Genomic DNA, 25,760 nt, shown 5'->3' with positions numbered 1-25,760 from the left:
ATCTAAATAAAACACTGTTACTAATATGACAGTTTGGGGTATACAGTGGGGCAAAAAAGTATTTAGTCAGCCACCGATTGTGCAAGTTCTCCCACTTAAAATGATGACAGAGGTCTGTAATTTTCATCATGTGTACACTTCAACTGGGAAAGACAGAATGAGAAAAAAAAATCCAGGAATTCACATTGTAGGAATTTTAAAGAATTTATTTTTAAATTATGGTGGAAAACAAGTATTTGGTCAACAATTCAAAGGTCTCACTGATGGAAAGAGGTTTTGGCTCAAAATCTCACGATACATGGCCCCATTCATTCTTTCCTTAACACGGATCAATAGTCCTGTCCCCTTAGCAGAAAAACAGCCCCAAAGCATGATGTTTCCACCCCCATGCTTCACAGTAGGTGTGGTGTTCTTGGGATGCAACTCAGTATTCTTCTTCCTCCAAACACAACGAGTTGAGTTTATACCAAAAAGTTGTATTTTGGTTTCATCTGACCACATGACATTCTCCCAATCCTCTGCTGGATCATCCATGTATCCATTTTGGCATAAACTCAACTCATTGTGTTTGGAGGAAGAAGAATACTGAGTTGCATCCCAAGAACACCATACCTACTGTGAAGCATGGGGGTGGAAACATCATGCTTTGGGGCTGTTTTCTGCTAAGGGGACAGGACGATTGATCCGTGTTAAGGAAATAATGAATGGGGCCATGTATCATAAGATTTTGAGCCAAAACCTCCTTCCATCAGTGAGAGCTTTGAACGGTTGACCAAATACTTATTTTCCACCATAATTTACAAATAAATTCTTTAAAATTCCTACACTGTGAATTCCTGGATTTTTTTTTCACATTCTGTCTCTCACAGTTGAAGTGTACCTATGATGAAAATTACAGACCTCTGTCATCATTTTAAGTGGAAGAACTTGCACAATCGGTAGCTGACTAAATACTTTTTTGCCCCACTGTATTTGTGGAGTTTTCTTCTTTTTTCTTATACATTTTTTTTCTATAAAGTTACTGCTTCATTTGTCTTAAGATTGTGACTTAATTTGCATGAAATTCAGATACATTTTGGGGGATTTTAAACATGACAATTTTCGACAATATGATTATAAAAGTTCTGGTTTTTGTTCTCACAAAATGACGTCATTCTTGTTCATTTCACTTTTTCCTGTGACAATCTATTAAAAAGGAAAACAAATCGTCACGTAATTTGGTCTCATGTTACAACTTTCCTCTGGGCTTTATGTATTAATACTTTTCATCTCAGAAAATGTTTTAGAAAATTAAAACCTTTTTCATGCAGAGTTATATTTTCAACATTGTGAAACCACTGTCTGCTCTCTGAATATTACAACCCTTGTATAACAGAAAAAAATGTGAAATAATTATTTAAGTATTATAAAATTACTACTTTTTAATCATAAAATTACTAGCTTTTCCCCATTATTTTATATATTTTTTCCTCATATAATCTCTGACAATCTTGTACCTTGTACAATTATGAGTGTATTTTATTTGTCTATTATTGAGATGTACGGTGCATCCGGAGAGGATTTACAGCACTTGACTTTTTCCATATTTTGTTATGTTAGAGCCGTATTCCAAAATGGAATACATAAATTTTTGCTTTCAAAATTCTGCACACAATACCTCATAATGGCAATGTGACAGTTTTTTTATTTTTATTTTGCAAATGTATTAAAACAAAAAAAATCACATGTACATCAGCATCCACCTTTGGCAGCCAGTACAGTCTCAAGTAGAGATGTACGATAATATCAATAAATGCCAATATTTTCAGCCGATAAATGCTTTAAAATGTAATATCGGAAATTATCGGTTTTGGTAGCAAAAAGCAAAATTTATGACTTTAAAATGCCGCTGTACATAGTGGTTGGTACACGCACGTGGGGAAAAGTACAGAGCGCCAATGAACCTTAAAGGCACTGCCTTTGCGTGCCGGTCCAATCACATAATATCTATGTTTTTTCACACACACAAGTGAATGCAAAGCATACTTGATCAACAGCCATACAGGTCACACTGAGGGTGGCTGTACAAACAACTTCAACACTGTTACAAATATGCGCCACACTGTGAACCCACACCAAACAAGAATGACAAACACATTTCAGGAGAACATCCGCACCGTAACACAACATAACATAAACACAACAGAACAAATACCCAGATCCCCTTGCAGCACTAACTCTTCCGGGAAGCTAAAGTATACACTAAACCAGTCAGCACCCCCAACTCCGCCCACCTTAACCTCCTCATGCTCTCTCAGGGAGAGCATGTCCCAAATTCCAAGCTGCTGTTTTGAGGCATGTTAAAAAAAATAATGCACTTTGTGACTTCAATAATAAATATGGGAGTGCCATGTTGGCATTTTTTCCATTACTTGAGTTGATTTATTTCGGAATACCTTGTTAAATTGTTTAATGCATCTAGTGGGGCATCACAACAAAATGAGCCATAATAATGTGTTAATTCGACGACTGTATATATCGGTATCGGTTGATATCGGAATCGGTAATTAAGAGTTGGACAATATCGGAATATCGGATATCGGCAAAAAAGCCATTATCAGACATCTCTCGTCTCAAGTATTTTTGAATACTGTGCCACAAGCTTGGTACACCTATCTTTGTTAACTTTTCACTCTTTGCAGCACCTCTCAAGCTCCATCAGGTTGGATGGTAGGCGTCGGTGCCCAGCCATTTTCAGATCTCTCCAGAGATGTTTGATTGGATTCAAGTCTGGGCTCTGGCTGGGTCACTCAAGGACATTTACAGAGTTGTTCTGAAACCATTTCTTGTGAGCTTAGGGGCGTTTGTAGTGTTGAAAGATGGAACTTCGCCCTTCCCTCTATCCTGATTAGTCTCCCAGTTCCTGCTGCTGAAAAGCACCCCCACACCATGAAGCTGCCACAACCATTCTTCACTATAGGGATGGTATTGGCCTGGTGAGCCGGGCTTAGTTTCTTCCATGACGCCTGGCATTCACGCCAAAGATTTTAATATTTGTCTAAATAGACCAGATAATTTTATTTGTCATGGTCAGAGTATTTCAGGTGCATTTTGGCAAACCTTTTACTAAGAAAGGGCATCCTTTCGTCTGGCCACTCTACCATACAGGCCTGATTGGTGGGTTGTCCTTATGGAAAGTTCTCCTCTCTCCACGGAGGAATGCTGAGGCTCAACAGAGTAACAATGGGGTTTTTGGTCACCTTCCTGACCAGGGCCCTTTTTCCTCAATCGCTCAGTTTAGACGATCGGCCAACTTGGGAAGAGACATGGTGGTTCCAAACTTCTTCCATTTACGGATGATGGAGGCCACTGTGCTCATTGGGACCTTCAATGCAGCGGATATTTTTCTGTACCCTTTCTCAGATTTGTGCATGAAAGACAATCCTGTCTCAGAGGTCTACAGACAATTCCTTGGACTTCATGCTTGGTTTGTGCTCTGCCATGCACCAAGTGTGGTGCCTTATATATAGACAAGTGCGTGCCTTTCCAAATCATGTAACCTAATTAACCACAGGTTTACTCCAATTAGGACACAGGAACATCTCAAGAATGATCAGTTGAGACGGGATGCAGCTGATCTCACTTTTGAGCTACAGGGCAAAGGCTGTGTATACTTGTGTATTTATGATATCTTCCTTTTTTATGTATAATACATTTGCAAATTGTCCTTATGAGGTATCGTATGTAGAATTTGGAGGCCTAAAATGAGATTAATCCAATTTGGAATTAGGCTGTAACATAAAATGTGGGGAAAGTGAAGCACTGTGAATACTTTCCAGATGCATTGTGATTACAAAGTCTTTTTTTCTTATTTTTTTTTTACAAAACATGAATTTAATTTAATATTTTTTTCTTGTAAAAATTGCCATTTAATTGTAAACTTGAGTATTTCTTTAACCTCTTAAGGCCCAAGCTTTTTGTTTACATGTTGTTGTTTTTTATTTCTCCTTGGTATTTGGGCATATTGGACCCTAATTAGATTAAAACTAAGAATCATCTTTTGATATGATGCACTTAAAACGTGTACTTCATGTTTAGTGACATTCTAATTTTTATTTTTACACTTTTTTCCCCAAATTCCAATGTACGTTATACTCTTCTGACATCACCAGATGGCAGTACAAGTGTCCCCATAAGTGGCCATAAGACTCAAATTCAGTAGTGTACACAATTTTGGAAATAAGAGCTAAAAGGTGCTGTCCACGCATGTGGCCACCAAGCCTTTAATTGTAAAATGACGACTTTCTTTAAGGCTTTTTGATAATAAAAATACAAAAATTGTGCTTGTAAAGTTTTTAGTTCCTGACTAGTTAAGATTGTGTTTTCTTGTGCACGTGTGGACAAAAATCACCTTTTTTTCGATTTCCATCTTCAGCTGGTTTTCCACCATGTCGACCAGAGGGTTTTTGCAGCTGGAGTAGAGCATCCTCTCTCGGATGCTGCACTTGTAGCCCGGCATGGAATAAATGAAGACTGCGCAGAGGAACACCAACAACATGAGAGCAGATAAGATGGAGTAAATACAGGCAACTCACCCGTGGACTCCAGGAAGTCTCCCTCGTGGGAGTGTTTGTAGAGGAAAAAGTGGTAGCGTGCACAGTCTTTGGGGATCCTGGACGGCAGGTCCCTCAGCTCGGTTTGCTCGGTGCTACACAAGCGGATGAGCTCCTGTTCCGCGTCCACTTGCTGTGTAAGAAGGAAAGCAAAAACCACCTTGGTACTTAATGAACAAGCACAGGTACACTTTGACCCCAGAACAGAGAATGACCATTTCCTACCGGACAAATAGGGTTATGATTAGAGATGTCCGATAATATCGGACTGCTGATATTATAGGCCGTTAAATGCTTTTAAATGTGATATCGGAAATTATCACTTTCGAAAAGTAAAATTTATGACTTTTTGAAACGCCGCTGTACGGAGTGGTACACGGACGTAGGGAGGAGCGCCAATAAACCTTAAAGGCACTGCCTTTGCATGCCGGCCAAATCACATATCTATGGCTTTTCACCCACACACAAGTGAATGAAAGGCATACTTGGTCAAAAGCCATACAGGTCACAATGAGGGTGGCCGTATAAACAACTTTAACACTGTTACAAATATGCGCCACACTGTGAACCCACACCAAACAAGAATGACAAACACATTTCGTGAGAACATCCGCAACCTTAACATAACATTGAAATACCCAGAAACCCTTGCAGCACTAACTCTTCCGGGATGCTACAATATACACCCCCCAATACTCCCTACCCCCAACCCCCACCACAACCCCGCCCACCTCAACCTCCTCATGCTCTCTCAGGGAGAGCATGTCCCAAATTCCAAGCTGCTGTTTTGAGGCATGTTAAAAAAAATAATGCACTTTGTGACTTCAATCATAAATATGGCAGTGCCATGTTGGCATTTTTTTCCACAACTTGAGTTGATTTATTTTGGAAAACCTTGTTACATTGTTTAACGCATCCAGGAGGGCATCACAACAAAATTAGGCATAACAATGTGTTAATTCCACGACTGTATATATCGGTATTGGTTGATATCGGAATTGGTAATTAAGAGTTGGAGAATATCGGAATATCTGACACCGGCAAAAAAGCCATTATCAGACATCTCGAGTTATAATTCAAGTAAAGCACAATGTGGTCTTTGTCCTGAGCACGGATATCGTGCGGTGACACTTTGAACCCCTCACAAAGGCCTTTTAGGCCACATGAACAAGGCTTTGTGTCAGACTTTGACAAAAAACACGATGGATTCTTCTTTGTCCTGATAAAGTCACCTGCCCTCTCTTCCTGTCACTCACCAGCTGTACGTAGTTGATTTGCCTCTCCCTGAAACGCTCCAATGCTGCCATTGCATCTTTATGAATGGGAAAGGCCACGCCCTGAAGGGTCTGCTGCTTGGAGTCCACACTAATGTCCGTCTGCACCTGAACGCACCACACACACCCACAAATTACATTAATATTAAAACATAACTCATTATAGCAAGTATAAATTCTATGTTTGAATAACTTTCATCATTATTTTCTTACATGCTGTCTAATGGTGAGGCATTTGAAAAGTAACGGCTATGTCAAAAAACATCATACAAAATAAAGTGAATCACACTGCAAAAACTGAAATCTGAGTAAGTTGAAATATCTCAAATAAGGGTGACATTTGCTTATTTTCTGTCTGATAAGATAATTCTTCTCATAAGCAGATTTTATGTTCGTGTTTTACTTTTTTTAAGGGTTTTGGTCCTAAATGATTTTAGTAAGATATTGCAGCTTGTAGCTGAGATTTGATGACCTATAATGAGTAAAACATGCTTGAAATTAGAATATCAACTGTTGCAAAGCTGTGTAAAGTATAAAACTGCTTTTTCAAAATAAAAATGTCTTATTTCAAGCATGCAAAAAAAAAAATCATGACTTTGACACAATTGTGTCTCATATAAAAACAGATAAAGACCAAATGGACTTTGCTGTATATACAAACATCACTATGAGCCCGTTGACCTTCTAGAAACGTACGGTGCAGCTCAGCTCGCTCGCAGTTCTAGCTTGAGGTGAAGGCTAATTAGCTTTTAGCGTAACGTTAGCTCACTTTGCTGTGTGTGTGTGTGTGTGTGTGTGTGTGTGTGTGTGTGTGTGTGTGTGTGTGTGTGTGTGTGTGTGTGTGTGTTAGGGGCAGCAAAGCCCTGTCTGTCTGTCTGTTATTTTATTGAACTCCATTGTGTTCAGGGATGAATAGTCTCTCCGATTGCTATTGTACTATTTTTTCAGCTATAGTTACATTAATCATTAGTGATGTAGCAGCCTAGTTTTGAATGGCAGGGTCCCTGCTATCACATTTTGATAAAAATATAACATTTACATAATACAAGTCAACTACAGGCTTCCCAAATGCTGTAATAAATTAAGCATGATGAGTTGACTTGAAACTGTTTAATTTTGCACTTTTTATATGTAGAAGAAAGGTTTTTTCATTTTATTTAATCAAAGCAACAACTTGAGGCAGTTTAATGTGGATTAACGTGGGCAGAATTATTATAGTGTTCCCAATGTTAAAAGGATAAAGCCATTGTTTACAAATTTGATAAATAAATAACCCAAAAATTTATATTTTTTTTTTTTCTTACTGTACCGAAAATTAACCGAACCGTGACCTCTAAACCGAGGTACGTACCGAACTGAAATTTTTCTGTACCGTTACACCCCTACAAAGTACCCTTCATTTTTGATTTTTTTTCTTGTATTTGAACACTGACTTTTTGCAGTGCAGTTATTATAATACATTAATAGATTTGTTGCCACCTGCCACAAATAAAATTTAGGCCGCCACAAAAAAATTGTTGTAATGTATTTTTTAAAAATTTGGCACCACAGGATAGGTAAGACTTCACCTTCTAGGTGATGCATGTGCTGCAATCTCCTGTCAATCCTGTTCCTCTTAACATTGACGATGTCAATGATTCTCAAACTGTGGTAGGCAGATTCCATCAAGTGGTACGCCAAAGAATCACTTGATTAAAGTACAGTGTTTTATTTTCCCACATGCAAACACAGTGTGACTGTTCAAACTGTGTATAATTTTACAGTGGGCAAAAATGTGAAATATACTTGTTAAATAAAACCTCTTCCTTGTTTTTAAAGAATACTTTGGCCTACTACACTACTGTATTAAAATGTTGGTCATTATGGTGGTACTTGGAAATTATTTGTTTTAAAATGAGAGTTTGAGGTTTAAACTACAGGCTTACATAGCTCGTCAGCACACACTGGAGAGAGCAGAAGACTGGCTTGGCAGTACAAAGTTAGCGCACCTATCTTTGTTTCCGCAGAGTTTGGTGATTATAGCTATGTGCACATGGACACATTGGATTAAAGGATTAAAAGACTAATCGGAATAAAAATGCTTCATGTAAACACGGCATTCGGTATATTCTGACCCGATCACACGTTTGGATCAAAATTTCATTCCGATAAAGACGGATGGTTCATCCCGAAAGTCTTTCAGATTGTAGCGCATGGAAACACGTCCTCTGAAATTCGGGTTAAAATTATCCTTACTGCGCATGTCTTTGGTGTCAGCTGTACTTTAGTGGTGGAGCAGGACTATATTTAAGTCTTGGAATTAAGAGATCGTCTTGTTGTTTCCCCCCATCAAACTTGTACAGAAGTAGCGTTATATACTGTTTGTTGCTTTAAAACGAGACCAGCAAACACAAAGTATGGTCTGTAGAGTCATGTGTCCATGGCAATAAAAAGATGGCATCCAGTTGTCATCTTAACGAGCTGTTTTATTCACGACATTACATCTACTCCAAGTGCTAACTGCTAGCCTCAAACACAAGACGCGCCGCAACCCGTACATAATCACAACATAAAAAGTAAAACAGCTCCATTTCAAAAAGAGAGGTAAAACAAGAGTAGTGAACAGAAGGAAAAAATATAAATACTGTGATAATGTTAAAGAAGCAGAAATGCACACAGCTATGTTTGTTTACAGTGAAAGTCACTGCTTATTCAGCACCTGCAGTTAGTGACCTCGTCCAAAAGATGGCACCAAAGCACAAATGAAACACCTCTACGTTTATGTTAGATTCTACGCATGTCAAAGAAAAGTATTCAGATTTAAGGTGTGATGCATGAAAATGATGATTAGATAATTATTTTCAAGTTCCATGTACACAGCAACATTCTAATCCGAATGATGAGATTAAATAAATGTTGTCCATGTGCACATGCTTTTATGTAAGCATGTTTCATAAGTAAGCATGTTTCATATCAGTTTTGTTCAGTTGGGGCGGTATCCCTCGGTTGGTAGAGTGGCCGTGCCAGCAACTTGAGGGTTCTAGGTACGATCACCGCTTCTGCCATCCTAGTCACTGCCGTTGTGTCCTTGGGCAAGACACTTTACCCACCTGCTCCCAGTGCCACCCATACTGGTTTAAATGTAACTTAGATATTGGGTTTCACAATGTAAAGCGCTTTGAATCATTAGAGAAAAGCGCTATATAAATATAATTCACTTCACTTCACACAGTTAAAATCTCAATTGTAAAAAGTTTGTACAAGTTTAAAAAAAAGTGATGCAAATTTTTGTTAGCATTTTAATGGGGACCGACTGTTGTTGGCATAAAGCTGGTGGGATAAGAGATAACTTTTAATCTGTGTTGTTGATTTAACATGATTCCTACATGTATGTGCACTTTGTGTGTATATTCATGTACTTTCCTTTGTGTGCTTACTTTTACAGTAACTTTGTTGTGAAGACTATCATTAAACAACCTCAGGTTATATGCTTGTATCACCTCTAATTACAAAGGACTGTTTACTTTTCTGCCGGACTATTCCAAAGTTCAGGGAGGACAGAATGATGCGAGTAAATAAACCAGGGGTGTACAAAATGCAGCATGTGTTGATTTGCAATAGCAAAATAGACAGAAAAAAATTGAAAAAAATGATGAATGTTGATACTAATATAGGACATTTGTATTTTTAAAGTACATGATTTTTACACATTTGGCATCTCCGGGTTGGGGAGGAGACCCTGCCCCAAGTGGAGGAGTTCAAGTTCCTAGGAGTCTTGTACACGAGTGAGGGAAGAGTGGATCGTGAAATCGACAGGCGGATCGGTGCAGCGTCTTCAGTAATGCGGACGGTGTATTCATCCGTTGTGGTGAAAAAGGAGATGAGTCGGAAGGCAAAGTTCTCAATTTACCAGACAATCTACATTTCCATCCTCACCTATTGTCATGATCTTTGGGTTATGACTGAAAGGACAAGATTGGCCGAAATGGGTTTCCTCTGCCAGGTGGCGGGACTCTCCCTTAGAGATAGGGTGAGAAGCTCTGCCATCTGGGGGGAGCTCAAAGTAAAGCCGCTGCTCCTCCACATCGAGAGGAGCCAGATGAGGTGGTTCGGGCATCTAATCAGGATGCCACCCGAACGCCTCCCTAGGGATGTGTTCAAGGGCACCTCCAACCGGTAGGAGGCCACGGGGAAGACCCAGGACACGTTGGGAAGACTATGTCTCCCGACTGGCCTGGGAACGCTTTGGGATCCCCAGGGAGGAGCTGGACGAAGTGGCTGGGGAAAGGAAAGTCTGGGCTTCCCTACATAGGCTGCTGCCCCCACGACCCGACCTCGGATAAGCAGACGAAGATGGATGGATGGATTGATAATTTTTACACAAATTATGTTGACATCATTTTGATACCGTACAGACTGCCATTAATAGGTTGCCCTTAAGTGAGAACCACATATAGTAAATATCAAAACACTAGATTAAGTTGCCTGCAATAAGGTGGCGACTTGTCCAGGGTGTACACCGCCTTCCGCCTGATTGTAGCTGAGATAGGCACCAGCGCCCCCCGCGACCCCAAAAGGGAATAAGCGGTAGAAAATGGATGGATGGAGTGATAGATTAAGTTGCAGCTGAAAATGGAAACAAATATTTTGTTCACATGGGGAATACATTTTTTATTATTGTACATTTTTTTTATACAACTCTTTTAATATTGCCAACATTCCGCGTTGGTCACAACAACAAACAGTGACAAGATGATGAAAAACCATTGAAGCGAACGGGTTTCGTGTCGCTAATTAGAAGCAAATGCAAACAACTTTCAGGTCCTGATGAGACCAGCTCGCATATTAAACACGGCTGCAGGTCTTTCATCCATCTGCTGAATATTTTAAAGCTTCTTCTTCATTACCGTCTAGGAGCCTCACTTCCTGTTTGCTTAGTTGCATTTAAGGGATTGAATGTACTTTGCACGGGAGAGGTAGCGCGCGTCTAAACGTGTCCATATATGGTGAAAAGACAAAAATGATGCAACATTAGTGTTGTGTATAGTTCCTTGTCATGTGAGCCACATGTGCACACAGCGCTCTCTCACTGCACAAGTATGAGCTCCACCGCTGCTTTCAAACGACAAACGGGCGTGACCCACATGAGCCCAAGAAACGCCGCAATCCCGATGAGTCAGCATGTTTTGCATTGAGTTGATACTGCCGGGCAAGCGCACGCATGCTGCTGCTGACCTTGAGTTGTTTTGGAAGGAGGCGGCGCTCGCTTTCTTTTTGACGCATGCACACGCACACGCACACACACACACACACACACACACACAAACACAAACACACTGCAGATGAGAAAATAGGGAACAGTGTGTGGCGCTAAACATAGGCCACACCCATTCTTGTGGACTGGGTACTTTAGGGCTAACAACACATGCTGGCAAAACTTAACCTCGAATAAAGGCGAGATGTATGAAATGAAGTGTGAAGTGAATTATATTTATATAGCACTTTTCTCTAGTGACTCAAAGCGCTTTTATATAGTGAAACCCAATATCTAAGTTACATTTAAACCAGTGTGGGTGGCACTGGGAGCAGATGGGTAAAGTATTTTGCCCAAGGACACAACGGCGGTGACTAGGATGGCGGAAGCGGGGATCGAACCTGGAACCTAGGGCTGGGCGATATATCAATATATACGATATATCGCGGGTTTGTCTCTGTGCGATATAGAAAATGACTACATCGTAATATTCGAGTATACGTTCTCAAGCAGGACTTTTAGCTGCGGGCGTACACTTCAGGTTCTCCTCGCTCTTTCCCCTGTCTCCTTCTCGCAGACAAGCAGGCGCACATTCTTACATACGTCACAACTGTCACGTTATACGTCACATACACGCCCTCGCAGAGCAGAGACGTAGCGGCGGGGCTAACGTTAGCTGCTAACGTAGCCGTACGAGAGAAAGATGCTGCGGATCTGGTAACAAGTGAAGGAAGAATTCATTCCCAATAAAAACAGCAGGGTTTCCATTGTCTGGCGGTGGTTCGGCTTCAAGTGGGAATATGTCGAACAGACAACCCTAATTTGTCAAGAGTGGGGGGGGGAAAGCGTTGCTATAAAAAGTAGCATTACTGCTAATATGTAGCATCATTTGAAAAGTCACTCGCTAGAGAATGAAGAGAATTTCATAACCTTAGTAACATACCACATAGTGAAGGTTGAATACTATTTCATTTCCTATTATGCAGCTCATTTTTATTTCACACTTAAAATGTCTCTGACAATCTTGCAATTCATGTTTAGGAAATGACTTGAATGTTTGTGCCATTGCTTAATGGCTCGGGATCTTTCTGTGTGGAGTTTGCATGTCCTCCCCGTGAATGCGTGGGTTCCCTCTGGGTACTCCGGCTTCTTCCCACTTCCAAAGACATGCAGCTGGGGATAGGTTGATTGGCAACACTAAATTGGCCCTAGTGTGGGAAAGTGAATGTGAATGTTGTCCGTCTATCTGTGTTGGCCCTGCGATGAGGTGGCGACTTGTCCAGGGTGTACCCCGCCTTCCGCCCGATTGTAGCTGAGATAGGCGCCAGCGCCCCCCGCGACCCCAAAAGGGAATAAGCGGTAGAAAATGGATGGATGGATGGAAATACACTTTTGGTCAATTGACTTAGTTGTGATTTCCCTCTCTGCATGAAAGTTTAAAAGTAGCATATATTAATGCAGTATGAAGAAGAATGTTTTAATGTATACACATATAATCATCATACTGCTGTGATTATATGCATCAAGTGTTCATTCAAAGCCAAGGCAAAATATCGTAATATATATCGTATATCACGATATGGCCTAAAAATATCGCAATATTAAAAAAAGGCAATATTGCCCAGCCCTGCTGGAACCCTCAAAATGCTGGCACCAACCGAGCTATACCGCCCCGCGTATCATTAAATGATGCCTGTACATTCTTGTAACTAAGATACTAAGGACCATTACTCCATTCACTTCTGTCTGTCAGCGTCTTAAACAATACTGCAACATTTACAGCAAAGTTTATTATCGTTTTCTTTTCTGGTAAATTTGTTTCTCCAGCAGCCCATTTAGCCAGCTGGCCAAATAACAACTACAATGCTTCCAAACAGGAACAGACATTTGATTAATTAAATCCAGCTTTCCTGATGACTAATTTCAGATAAATACATTTCAAACTGGCCATCATGAGTGACAAGTGTGTACCTCTTGTAGTTTAATCTGTCTCAGCTCCTCCTCAGCAGCAGTGAAGGGCAGCGGTGCCGCCTCTGAGGTCAGATATTTCCTGTATCCACTCAGGCTCAGGTCGTCCTGGAGGACAAAGTATTGATTACCAGAGTGAGCGGCGGTACAACGTCACCCATGGGTAGCTGATCAGAGTCGGAACTAACCTTTGTGGTGCCAAACATCTCATCCCTGATGTGGCCGCCTCCAAACTCCTTCTTCAGTGTGGCTCTGGTAGCAGCAAATAACATTTTGTTTCTCACCTGTAAACATTTTTAAGAAAAAAACATTTTAGATTTTTTGCTAGAATGCAAAATTGCTGTTTACTTTTATCAATGGGTCATTATTTAACCTTACTTTAATAGTCATTATTTAACCTTACTTTAATAGTACACAGTCAAAATACTGTAACATACTGTACAACTTTTAACTGTACTGTTATCATTTGAAAGTAACAACAGTCATTACATTGTAAAAACGATTTAACCACTTCCTTACTGCTTTTTACCACTTCTGTAAAAAAAAAACCTTGTGGAAGTACTACCAGTCTGTGGTTGCCAGTGTTCTGTACTACATCGTAGTGTGCTGGGGGGGCAGTACATCTAAGAAGGAAAGCTCCAGACTGGGGAAACGGTTCTACAATTGGAATAAAACTGGACTCACTAGTGACGGTGGCAGAGAAGAGGACTGTGGAAAAACTAGTGACCATCCCAGATGATGCCAGTCAAACTCTGCATAGCGTTATCAGTAGCCAGAGGAGCCTGTTCAGTGCTAGACTGCTTCATTCAAAGTGCAGGACTAATAGACTACAAAACCCCTTTGTCCCAGACGCCATTAGACTGTACAACTCCTCTCTGGGGAGGGGAGCTGGGGGTACTTGGATGACAGGGGATCCAAAACAGTGCAATACTTTTTCATAACGTGGTCACTACTACCTAGTTTCTCTTGTTATATTCTTATTTTACTGCTATATTCTTATCCTCATTGTTGCTTTTTATTCTTATTGTAATATTTTTCTATTTTGTTTATATTTATACCCCCATTATTTACTTTTTAAATTCGATCTCAATTCTGTACACTGCAGCTAGGATTTCCATTTTCCTGAGAGAACTCTCCTGAAGTAATCAAAGTATTATCTGTCGATCAATCTTATTTGAAAATCACAGAATGTTAATCAAATAAAAGAAAATTGAGCAAACATTCCAGCTTGACAACACTTTGGACAGACATTTACATATCAATTGAGAAGACATAAATACAATACTTATTAAATACAATGCTATCGAAAAAGAATACCAAGTAGGCCTGGGGGATATATTGATATAAACGATATATCGCGGGTTTGTCTCTGTGCGATATAGAAAATGACTATATTGTAATATTCAAGTATACGTTCTCACGCAGTTGCTTTTAGCTGCGGGTATTACACTACAGGCGTTTTTCTACTCCTTCTCGTCTCTCCTTCTCACAGAGACGTAAAACAAGCCCGCCTTTTTACATACGTCACATACTGTTGCGCGTGTAGCGTCGTACGCTCTCGCCGAGCAGAGAGGTAGCAGCATGGCTAACTTTAGCAGAGAGAAGGTGCGAAACTGATCACAAATGGAGGAAGAACGATTAATGCCCAAAAGAACAGCAGGGGGCCATCATCTGGCGGTGGTTTGGTTTCAAGCGGGAAGATATTCAGCAGACAACAGCAATATGCAAAGTATGCAGCAGAAGTGTTATTACAAAAGGTAGCAGCACTACTAATTTGTTCTTTCATTTAAAAAGTTACCCGCGAGAGAATAAAGAGTATTTAGTAAATAACAGTTTTGGTCAATAGACTTAGTTGTGATTTCCCTCTGTGCATGAAATGGCCGGTAAAGTTAAAGAGTTTTGGGAATTCAAACTGGGTGCACCACAGGGCTACTGACATCGTGTGTGTGTGTGTGTGTGTGTGTGTGTGTGTGTGTGTGTGTGTGTGTGTGCAATGAAGACAGTTCAGGTAGTCAGTGTTTTGGCTTTGTTATTAAATAGAACCTTGGTCCATCCCCCTCGACAAACCTCCACTAAAATATAGACTTTTGTCGATCTTGGAGCCCATGATTCATATATTAATGCAGTATGAAGAAGAATCTTTTAATGTAGACACATAGAATCATCATACTGGTGTGATTATATGCATCAAGTGTTCATTCAAAGCTAAAAAAAATATCGAAATATATATCGTATATCGTGATATGGCATTAAAATATCACGATATTAATAAAAGCCAATATCGCCCATTCCTAATACCAAGCATGTAGAAAAGCAACAGTATCAATCATAAAAATACCAATAATAGTTGTTTAATGTTTTAATCCAAAAATGCATTCTTTAAAAGAGTAAATAAAAATATTTTTTATCTGATTCCAAAAATAAAGAAGCGATTTAAAATCAGAATAAATTGAATGAAAAAAATGCGATGTAAATCTTTTTTTAGCACACCTTGTGCCAAGTGATACTTTGTCTACTTCTTAAGAGTTTTATGCAGCTTTTTTACAATCTGTTTGTAGTTTTGCTAACTCAAGATGAGTCCACAGAAAGCAATAGCAAAGCAATGTGTGCTTTGAAACATCCAAGAAGTATCCACAGCATTGTAGACACTGCCTCCACTCAATGGCATGCAAAGTGGATTTTACTTTTATTTTTTACTTTTTATTCTTAATCATGGTAGCAACCTGGCCGGTAAAGTTAAAGAGTTTTGTGAATTCAAACTGGGTGCACCACAGGGCTACTGACATTGTGTGTGTGTGTGTGTGTGTGTGTGTGTGTGTGTGTGTGTGTGTGTGTGTGTGTGTGTGTGTGTGTGTGTGTGTGTGTGTGTGTGTGTGTGTGTGTGTGTGCAAAGAAGACAATTCAGGTAGTCAGTGTTTTGGCTTTGTTATTAAACAGAACGTTGGTCCATCACCCTCATTTGCATTTTATATTGTGTTCAAAGTGGACAAACCTCCACTACATTATAGACTTTTGTCGATCTTTGAGCCCATTATTCATGTTTACATTGTTTCTTATGAAAAAATTGTATACAATACACAAACTATTATATTTACAAATCCTGTTAAAGATACAATTAAGTTTGTAAATCAGGGTTACACTGTAGTGTATATTGATTTAAATTTAGACCACCACAATTAGATTTGGTACAATATTGTGAGGGTGGTATGTGCGTGGCCTGCGGACCTGCAGCGAAGCGGGGTGTGCAAAGACCGGCTTCCAGATCAGCGACAGGTGAACTGACATGATTCACAATGTTTATGTACATTTAGTGAAAAATCTTACTTTGAAACCATTTTTTACTTTAAAAGTCCTGCTTCCTCTTCCGTTTTTTTCTCATGTTCCGATCAGTCAATTTTGATTGACGCAAAAGTCCTCACCCTGCCTCCCTTTTTTGACACGCTTCATCTGCAGCAAAGCGGACTCATTCAAGCATTCATTCCAGCCTTGAGGTGCAAGTTATGAAATAGTTTGGCAAGGTCCAGACAAGCCTGAGCGTGCAATCATTCTTTTTTGTTTTTGAGAAAAAAGGCAAAACATGTTTAACTCTGCCTCGTCAACCAGAGCGCACTTACAACTGGTCCTCGTAACATTCCTTGGTCCAAAGAAACAATTGTTTGTTTATGCATTTATTGTGCTGAAGCCGGTTCTTCAGCTTCTCGCAAAATAACAATATCATTGAATCAGGTGGGAAATATGTTCCCAGGAGGTGTGGAAACAATTGAAGGATTAAGGTGGAGGAGCCCGCCCAGAAGACAGGAAAATAAAAAGCAAGACAAAGGCCATGAAGAAGAAGTCTGCTTACAGTAGACCGGTCCGGAGTCCAGGCAAGGAAGACCCACTCAAAGCCTTGGTTGTTTCTGGAGTCCAGCCTGTACAGGATGTAGCAGGGCATGGAGTCCTCCAGGAGGGGCAGCACTAAAGAGTCATATTCCTGGTCCCACGTCTTGGATGCCTTCCTTGCGGTGGCCAAAGTCAGCTGCTCTGTAAACGCAACAGCCGTATGAGTCAAACGCAAACGTACTGGTTTGACATCTTGACTGATGTTCTATTGTAACCTAGAGCTGTCAATAAACATCTTTATGTATTTACATTTACCTTCCTCGATAATGATCTTCAAGACGCGGTACTCGTCTCCGCTTTTGGCACTGACGAAAATGTCTTTCACATCATTGCCCGCTGGGGAATAAAACATGTCAGGATCCTTGCATTTTAAAACAGGCAATCATTTATACTGCACAAGTTTGAGAATTAACTATTAAACTACTCAAAGAAACATTGATTGATTGATTGAAACTTTTATTAGTAGATTGCACAGTTACACCCGAATAAGTTTTTTGTTTAACTGGTATTCATGACATCCTTGTTGGTTTTTCAATTAGGTGCATATTCCACTTGAACAAATAAACAAGGCACCTAAGAGAGATTACCCCCCCTTACCCCTCTCAGCAAAGACCATAATAATGTGGTGTCATGACTGACCTTGACTATGATTAAGCTACATTCTTCTGTGGTAGGGCTGGGCGGTATATAAAATATACTTGATATACCGCGGGTTTGTCTCTGTGCGATATCGAAAATTACTATATCGTGAGTATTTGAGTTCTCACGCAGTTGTTTTTAACTGCGGGCATTATACTACAGGCGTTTCTTACTCTTTCTTGTCTCTCCTTCTCACAGAGACATAAAACAAGCGCACCTTCTTACGTACGTCACTTACTGCTGCGCCTGCAATGTCCTTCGCTCTCGCCAGAGAGGTAGAAGACAGGAATGTACCGTAAGTAAATTTAGCTGTGGCAGCTAACTTCTGTGGCAGGTGCAAGCAGAGCGGTGCGAGTTGTAATACGAGAGAGAAGGTGCGAATCTGGTAAAAAATGGAGGAAGAAGCTGTAATTCCCAAGAAAAACAGCACGGGGTCCAGCGTCTGGCAGTGGTTTGGTTTCAAGAGGGTAGATGTTGAACAGACAACAGTAATATGTCAAGTATGCGGCAGAAGCGCTGCCACAAAAAGCAGCAGCACTACTAGCATCATTTGAACAGTCACCCTCAAGAGAATGAAGAGTGCTTGAAACTCCGCATGTGAACATCTCGTGCCACACCTGCACATCAACACCATATGAAAAAAAAAAACCAACAGAAGGAGATAACGTCCGCAGGAACCTACAACATAGCGAAGGACATACCCTATTTGATTTCCTATTATGCAGCTAATCTTTATTTTACAGTTATTGAAATATCTTGTGTGACATCATGCACAAAAGTGTACCTTATTTGTTTTACACTATTGTAGTGGCATTCTGTACAAAAAGTGCACTTTAATTAAAGTTAAAGTACCAATGATTGTCACACACGTACTAGATGTGGCGAAATTATTCTCTGCATTTGACCCACCACCCTTGATCACCCCCTGGGAGGTGAGGGGAGCAGTGGGCAGCAGCGGTGCCGCGCCCGGGAATCATTTATGGTGATTTAACCCCCAATTCCAACCCTTAATGCTGAGTGCCAAGCAGTGAGGTAATGGGTCCCATTTTTATAGTCTTTGGGATTTGAACTCACGACCTACCGATCTCAGGGCGGACACTCTAACAACTAGGCCAATGAGTAGGTCTTTTTAAGTGTTGTTTGTTGTCATCTTAGTGACATCATGCATAAAAGTGCACTCATAGCTTGTTTTAAAATGTCTTTGAGACTCTTGCACTTTCTGTTTTGAAATTACATTAATGTTTGTGCCACTGCTAAATAAATACAGTTTTGGTAAATTGACTTAGTTGTGATTTCCCTCTCTGCATGAAAGTTTAAAATGAGCATATATTAATGCAGTATGAACAAAAATGCTTTGATGTAGACACATAGAATCATCATACTGCTGTGATTATATGCATCAAGTGTTAATTCAAGGCTAAGGCTAAATATTAAGATAAATATCGAGTATCGTGACATGGCCTAAAAATATTGCGATATTATTCAAAGGCTATATCGCCCAGCGCTATTATATAGTCTCCTTATCGCGCCGACAATAAAACAGGGTGAGCCCGTTTACTTCACTGATGTTGTGGTGAAAGTCACTCAATACTTGTGGCTCGATGTCCAAAGAGTACAATAAAAACTAGAAAGCTAAATAAAAAATTAAAAATACAAAACATTTCTGCTGCGCGGGGGAGTGGTGAGGAGGAGGTCATTTGCGTCAAACAACTCTGCCTCTCAAAATTTTAAAGTAGCAGTAGAGTGGAAAAGCAAGTTCCCTCTATTTTGAAGCTATTATCATATATCTGATTTGTGACACCTAAAGACCTCCAAAATGTGTGAATCCATGTGATCCAAATAGTATCAATCTCACAGAGATTCCCAAGCCATTTTGAAAGTTAATGAAGAAGCCAGTCATGTGATTGTGTGACAAAGAGTTAGGGACCGCAGACCCCTTCCCCATCAACAACAATGCTAATCAAGCAGACTTTGTGAGAGCCAACCATTATTATTTATGGAAACATTTTATCAATAACCTTCAATTGTTGATCCTGAGTATAAGGAGGGTTAGCTACAAGTTTTGGAAGCTCTGCTAAACAAATCCAGCTTTAGTGACACACTATAGCATTATGAAACAAGAAATACAAAATACAAACATAATAAAACTATAGCTTAATGTCTCCTCTAACTTTGATGACAACTAACAAGATGTCCATATCTTTCCGTTTAGATGAACAATTAATCGGTTGTGTGTGTTTATTTCCATCCCTGGGTATGAATTGAATGTCACAGATAACAACTTCTAGATTCATGGCTAAATCCTTTTATAATCCAGATGCTCTTGAACCAAGCACATGAGCGTATCTAGTCGATACTACTATGATTGCATCAATATTTTTTTATCGTCACAAAATATACATATTTTTTAAATTCATACTATATTCTTAAACTCAGGAAAAACGTCCCTGAACACATGAGAACTTAGATTTTGACCAATGTAGGACCCTGTAAATATTTGGTATCAGATCGATACCTAAATTTGTGGTATCGTCCAAAATTAATGTAAAGTATCAAACAACAGAATAATAAGTGATTATTATATTTTGACAGAAGTGTAGATAAAACATGTTGATACAGAAAATAACCAGATATTAACAGTAAATGAACACTAAAAATTGGCCCTAGTGAGTGAATGTGAGTGTGAATGTTGTCTGTCTATCTGTGTTGGCCCTGCGATGAGTTGGCGACTTGTCCAGGGTGTACCCCGCCTCCCGCCCGATTGTAGCTGAGATAGGCACCAGCGCCCCCCGCGACCCCGAAAGGGAATAAGCGGTAGGAAATGGATGGATGGAACAAGTAGATTAACAAACATTTTTTGTGTACAAAATAATTTGTGTATAAATGACACAATATGTTACTGCATACGTCAGCAGACTAGTTAGGAGCCTTTGTTTGTTTACGTATTACTAAAATACAAGTTGTGTAGTATGTTCAGTATTTTATTTAAGGACAAAATTGCAATAAGAAACACATGTTAAATGTGCCGTAAGATTTTTTGTTAAAATAAAGCCAATAATGCCCTTTTTTTGGTCCCCTTCATTTAGAAAAGTATCGAAATACCTTTTGGTAGCAGTATCAAAATATTATTATCTAGACCAGTGGTTCACAACCTTTTTTTAGTTATGTATCCACTGTGAACATTTTTTTAATTCAAGTACCCCCTAATCAGAGCAAAGCATTTTTGGTTGAAAAAAAGAGATGAAGTAAAATACAGCACTATGTCATCAGTTTCTGATTGATTAAATTGTATAACAGTGCAAAATATTGCTCATTTGTAGTGGTCTTTATTGAACTATTTGGGAAAAAAAGATATAAAAATAACGAAAAACTTGTTGAAAAATAAACAAGTGATTCAATTATAAATACAATTTTACACTTAGAAGTAATCATCAACTGTAAATGCCCTCTTTGGGGATTGTAACAGAAATCCATCTGGATTCGTGAACTTAATTCTAAACAATTCTTCACAAAAAAAGAAATCTTTAACATCAATATTTATGGAACATGTCCACAAAAAATCTAGCTGTCAACACTGAATATTGCATTGTTGAATTTTTTTTCACAGTTTATGAAGTTACATTCATATTTTTTGAAGTATTATTCAATAAATATATTTATAAAGGATTTTTGAATTGCTGCTATTTTTAGAATATTTTTTTTAAATTTCACGTACCCCTTAGCATACCTTCAAGTACCCACAGGTGTACGCGTATCCCCATTTGAGAACCACTGATCTAGACATCCTTACGCGTGGTGCAATCTAACGAAAACGTAATGAGTGAATGTGTTTTTTTTCTGGCAATATTCCTCTGGCAGGTCTGAAATAAACTACATTTCCCAGAATCCTCTGCATAACGCTGACTACAATGTGGGGATGTGGAGGGGAGTGAGGAAGTGAAGTGTGTTTGTAGAAAACACGAGGAATTGTTTTTTATACAAAATTCTTCCCTAACATTTAAGTTATGTCACAAACAGGAAAACCAACCCTGGCAAAAACCTGAGCTCTGTGGCGCGGGTGTAATACAGCGCGCCTGCTGCACACCGAAGCTACTTAATTAGCTACCATCAACCGGAACAGATGAAGCCAGCAGAGCTAATCATCCATTTGTAAGGTATTGACAATATTTGAAGTTAAAATGTGAGCAAACTTTACTGAAAAACTGCATTTTCGGAAAAAAAGTGTCCACTATAGAGGACACTGCTTCTCAAAAAGTAAAAGTTGAGAGAGAAAGTGGAATTGTGTTTGTGTTCAATTATAAGTGTGTTTTTCCTAAACATTCCTGCCAATTACACGCTGAAAAAATAGATTTTAAAGTATTTTTGGTTTTGGACATATACAAACCCCGTTTCCATATAGTTGGGAAATTGTGTTAGATGTAAATATAAACAGAATACAGTGATTTGCACATCCAGACAAGATATTTGATGTTCAAACTCATAAACTTTTTTTTTTTTGCAAATAATAATTAACTTATAATTTGATGGCTGCAACACGTGCCAAAGTAGTTGGGAAAGGGCATGTTCACCACTGTTACATCACCTTTTCTTTTAACAACACTCAATAAACGTTTGGGAACTGAGGAAACTAATTGTTGAAGCTTTGGAAGTGGAATTCTTTCCCATTCTTATTTTATGTAAAGCTTCAGTCGTTCAACAGTCCGGGGTCTCTGCTGTCCTATTTTATGCTTCATAATGCGCCACATATTTTCCATGGGAGACAGGTCTAGACTGCAGGCGGGCCAGGAAAGTACCCGCACTCTTTTTTTACAAAGCCACGCTGTTGTAACACGTGCTGAATGTGGCTTGGCATTGTCTTGCTGAAATAAGCAAGGGCGTCCATGAAAAAGATGGCGCTTAGATAGCAGCATATGTTGTTCCAAAATCTGTATGTACCTTTCAGCATTAATGGTGCCTTCACAGATGTGTACGTTACCCATGCCTTGGGCACTAATGCACCCCGATATCATCAGAGATGCTGGCTTTTGAACTTTGCGTCGATAACAGTCTGGATGGTTCGCTTCCCCTTTGGTCCGGATGTCACAATGTCGAATATTTCCAAAAACAATTTGAAATGTGGACTTGTCAGACAACAGAACACTTTTCCACTTTGCATCAGTGCATCTTAGGTGATCTCGGGCCCAGAAAAGCCGACGGCGGTTCTGGATGTTGTTGATAAATGGCTTTCGCTTTGTATAGTAGAGCTTTAAAGGCCTACTGAAACCCACTACTACCCACCACGCAGTCTGATAGTTTATATATAAATTATGAAATATTAACATTGCAACACATGCCAATACGGCCTTTTTAGTTTACTAAATTGCAATTTTAAATTTCCCGGGAGTTTCTTCTTGAAAACATCGCCCAATGATGACGTGTACGCTTGACGTCACAGGCTTATAGGAAATATGAGCGCTGCGCACACCATCCATCCATTTTCTACCGCTTATTCCCTTTTGGGGTAATTACACAGTATTTTGGAGATCTGTGTTGCTAAATCCTTTGCAATTGGTTCAATTAATATTGGAGAAGTCAAAGTAGAAAGATGGAGTTGGGAAGATTTAGCCTTTAGCCACAAAAACACGTTGATTCCTTGTTTAAAATTCACGGAGGTGAAACTATACCATGGATCACAGCGAACATGGATCCCGACCGAATGTCAACCAGCAGGTTTCGGTGAGAAAATTGTGGTAAAAAGTCGCTTCTTGACGGAGATCAGCTGAGCTTGTGCCGTCTATTAAGCTGCCATCGACTTCCCTGAGACATTGCGCGTCAACACACCCATGGACACACCCCTCTGACTATCAGGTACTGTTAAACTCACTAAAACACTAGCAACACAATAGAAAGATAAGGGATTTCCCAGGATTATCCTAGTAAATGTGTCTAAAAACATCTGAATCCGTACCAATGCAATCGCGTTTTTTTTGTTTTTTTTCTAGTCCGTCGCTATCAATATCCTCAAACACGAATCTTTCATCCTCGCTCAAATTAATGGTGAAATTTTCAATTTTTCGGTCCGAATAGCTCTTTTTGTTGGAGGCTCCCATTAAAAACAATGTGAAAATGTGAGGAGCCCTCAACATGTGACGTTATCATCTGTGACTTCCAGTAGAGGCAGGGCTTTTCCGTTAGCAGGCAAAAGTTGTGAACTTTGTCGTGGATGTTCTCTACTAAATCCTTTCAGCAAAAATATGGCAATATCGCGAAATGATCAAGTATGACACATAGAATGGACCTGAACGCTCACAATTATGTTAGATCCACTATTGACTGGACTCTCACTATTATGTTAGATACACTATGGACTGGACTTTCACAATATTATGCTAGACCCTGGGGCTGGGCAATATTGCCTTTTTTTAATATCGCGATATTTTTAGGCCATATCGCGATATGCGATATATATTAAGATATTTTGCCTTGGCCTTGAATGAACACTTGATGCATATAATCACAGCAGTATGATGATTCTATGTGTCTACATTAAAACATTCTTCTTCATACTGCATTCATATATGCTACTTTTAAACTTTCATGCAGAGAGGGAAATCACAACTAAGTCAATTGACCAAAAGTGTATTTATTAAAGTTATTAAGCAATGGCACAAACATTCAAGTCATTTCCAAAACATAAAGAGCAAAATTGTCAGAGACATTTTAAGTGTAAAAAAAAAAAAGAGCTGCATAATAGGAAATTACATAGTATTCGTCCTTCACTATGTGGTATGTTACGACCAACGTTATGAAATTCTCTCCATTCTCTAGCGAGTGACTTTTCAAATGATGCTACATATTAGCAGTAATGCTACTTTTTATAGCAACGCTTTTTCCCCCCACACTTGACAAATTACGGTTGTCTGTTCGACATAATCCCACTTGAAGCCGAACCACCGCCAGACAATGGAAACCCTGCTTTTTTTATTAAGAATTTAATTTGTTACCAGATCCGCACCTTCTTTGTCTCGTACGGCTACGTTAGCCACGCCTGTAAATGACAAAGACGTGACAGTTGTGACGTATGTAAGAATGTGCGCCTGCTTGTCTGTGAGGAGAGTCAGGAAAGAGTGAGAAGAGCCTGAATGCCAGCAGCTAATGCAACTGCGTGAGAACGTATACTCGAATATTACGATAGTCATTTTCTATATCGCACAGACAAACCCGAGATATATCGTATATATTATATATTGATGTATCGCCCAGCCCTACTAGACCCACTCAACTTTCATTGCACCGGTGTCCCCTACAGGGGGGACCAGGGGTGGACCGCTCGCCTGTGCATCGGCTGGGGACATCTCTGCACTGCTGACCCGTCTCCGCTTGGGATGGTCTCCTACTGGCCCCACTATGGACTGGACTCTCACTATCATGTTAGATCCACTATGGACTGGAGTTTTACAATATTATGCTGGACCCACTGGACGTCCATTGTACCGGTCTCCCCTAGAGTGGGGGAGGGGCACCCACATCTACGGTCCTCTCCAAGGTTTCTCATTGTCATTGCACTGGGTTGAGTTTTTCCTTGCCCTGATGTGGGATCTGAACTGAGGATCTCGTTGTGGCTTGTGCAGCCCTTTGAGACACTTGTGATTTAGTGCTGTATGAATAAAAATTGATTGTTTGATATTTAGAAAAGTATCAAAATACATGTTGGTACAACACTGTTAGCAGCTTAGTGATGAGCAAGTGGCAGCAGGAACAGGCCAGTCAGTCAGTGGAAGCATTTTTTATAAATTAAGGCGTCACCCGTTCAACTCAGCGAGATAACCTGACATTGCGTGACTACACCGAAGTATTTAATCGATTTCAACACATACTTTGTGTGGAAAAAAAAACAAGCAAACAATGTTTCTCACAAAGAGTCTGCCGACAAACATCAAGCTAGCTAAGGCTAGCTAAGAGCGATTGGGAAACTTGAAACGGGCGCTCTTTATTTCTTTACTTTCAGTCGCAGGGTGAAAACAATTCGTCACATGAATAAAAAAGTCCGAGTCGTCAAAATGTGGTTCGAAAGTACCTTGAATGCCCGTCTGGTGCGACATGGTGACCGTCTCTCGTCTGACGAAAAGCTCCAGCAGCTGATCAGGCGACAGGAAAAAAGCAGGAAGTGAATGGCATCCATAAGCCACGCCT

At 39.8% G+C, this 25,760-nt stretch overlaps 1 protein-coding gene across 1 annotated transcript in view; it reads right to left on the bottom strand.

Annotated features, from left to right (window-relative positions):
• LOC133562923 (twinfilin-1-like) overlaps positions 1-25,760 on the bottom strand; it is a 27,104-nt gene extending 1,344 nt beyond the window's left edge. Inside the window, exons 1-8 of the mRNA XM_061916761.1 lie at positions 25,645-25,760; positions 17,205-17,285; positions 16,912-17,090; positions 13,256-13,351; positions 13,071-13,175; positions 5,849-5,974; positions 4,575-4,725; positions 4,391-4,512 (exon numbers count right to left, since the gene is read on the bottom strand). Of these exons, the coding sequence (XP_061772745.1) occupies positions 4,391-4,512; positions 4,575-4,725; positions 5,849-5,974; positions 13,071-13,175; positions 13,256-13,351; positions 16,912-17,090; positions 17,205-17,285; positions 25,645-25,669 (885 nt within the window). The 5' untranslated portion in view covers positions 25,670-25,760. The remainder of the gene's footprint in view (positions 1-4,390; positions 4,513-4,574; positions 4,726-5,848; positions 5,975-13,070; positions 13,176-13,255; positions 13,352-16,911; positions 17,091-17,204; positions 17,286-25,644) is intronic.

The sequence above is a fragment of the Nerophis ophidion genome, linkage group LG12, assembly GCF_033978795.1.
Source record: "Nerophis ophidion isolate RoL-2023_Sa linkage group LG12, RoL_Noph_v1.0, whole genome shotgun sequence".
Classification (NCBI taxonomy): domain Eukaryota; kingdom Metazoa; phylum Chordata; class Actinopteri; order Syngnathiformes; family Syngnathidae; genus Nerophis; species Nerophis ophidion.
The sequence above is the reverse complement of the archived record's forward strand: the minus strand, read 5'-3'. Positions and strand labels throughout refer to the sequence as shown.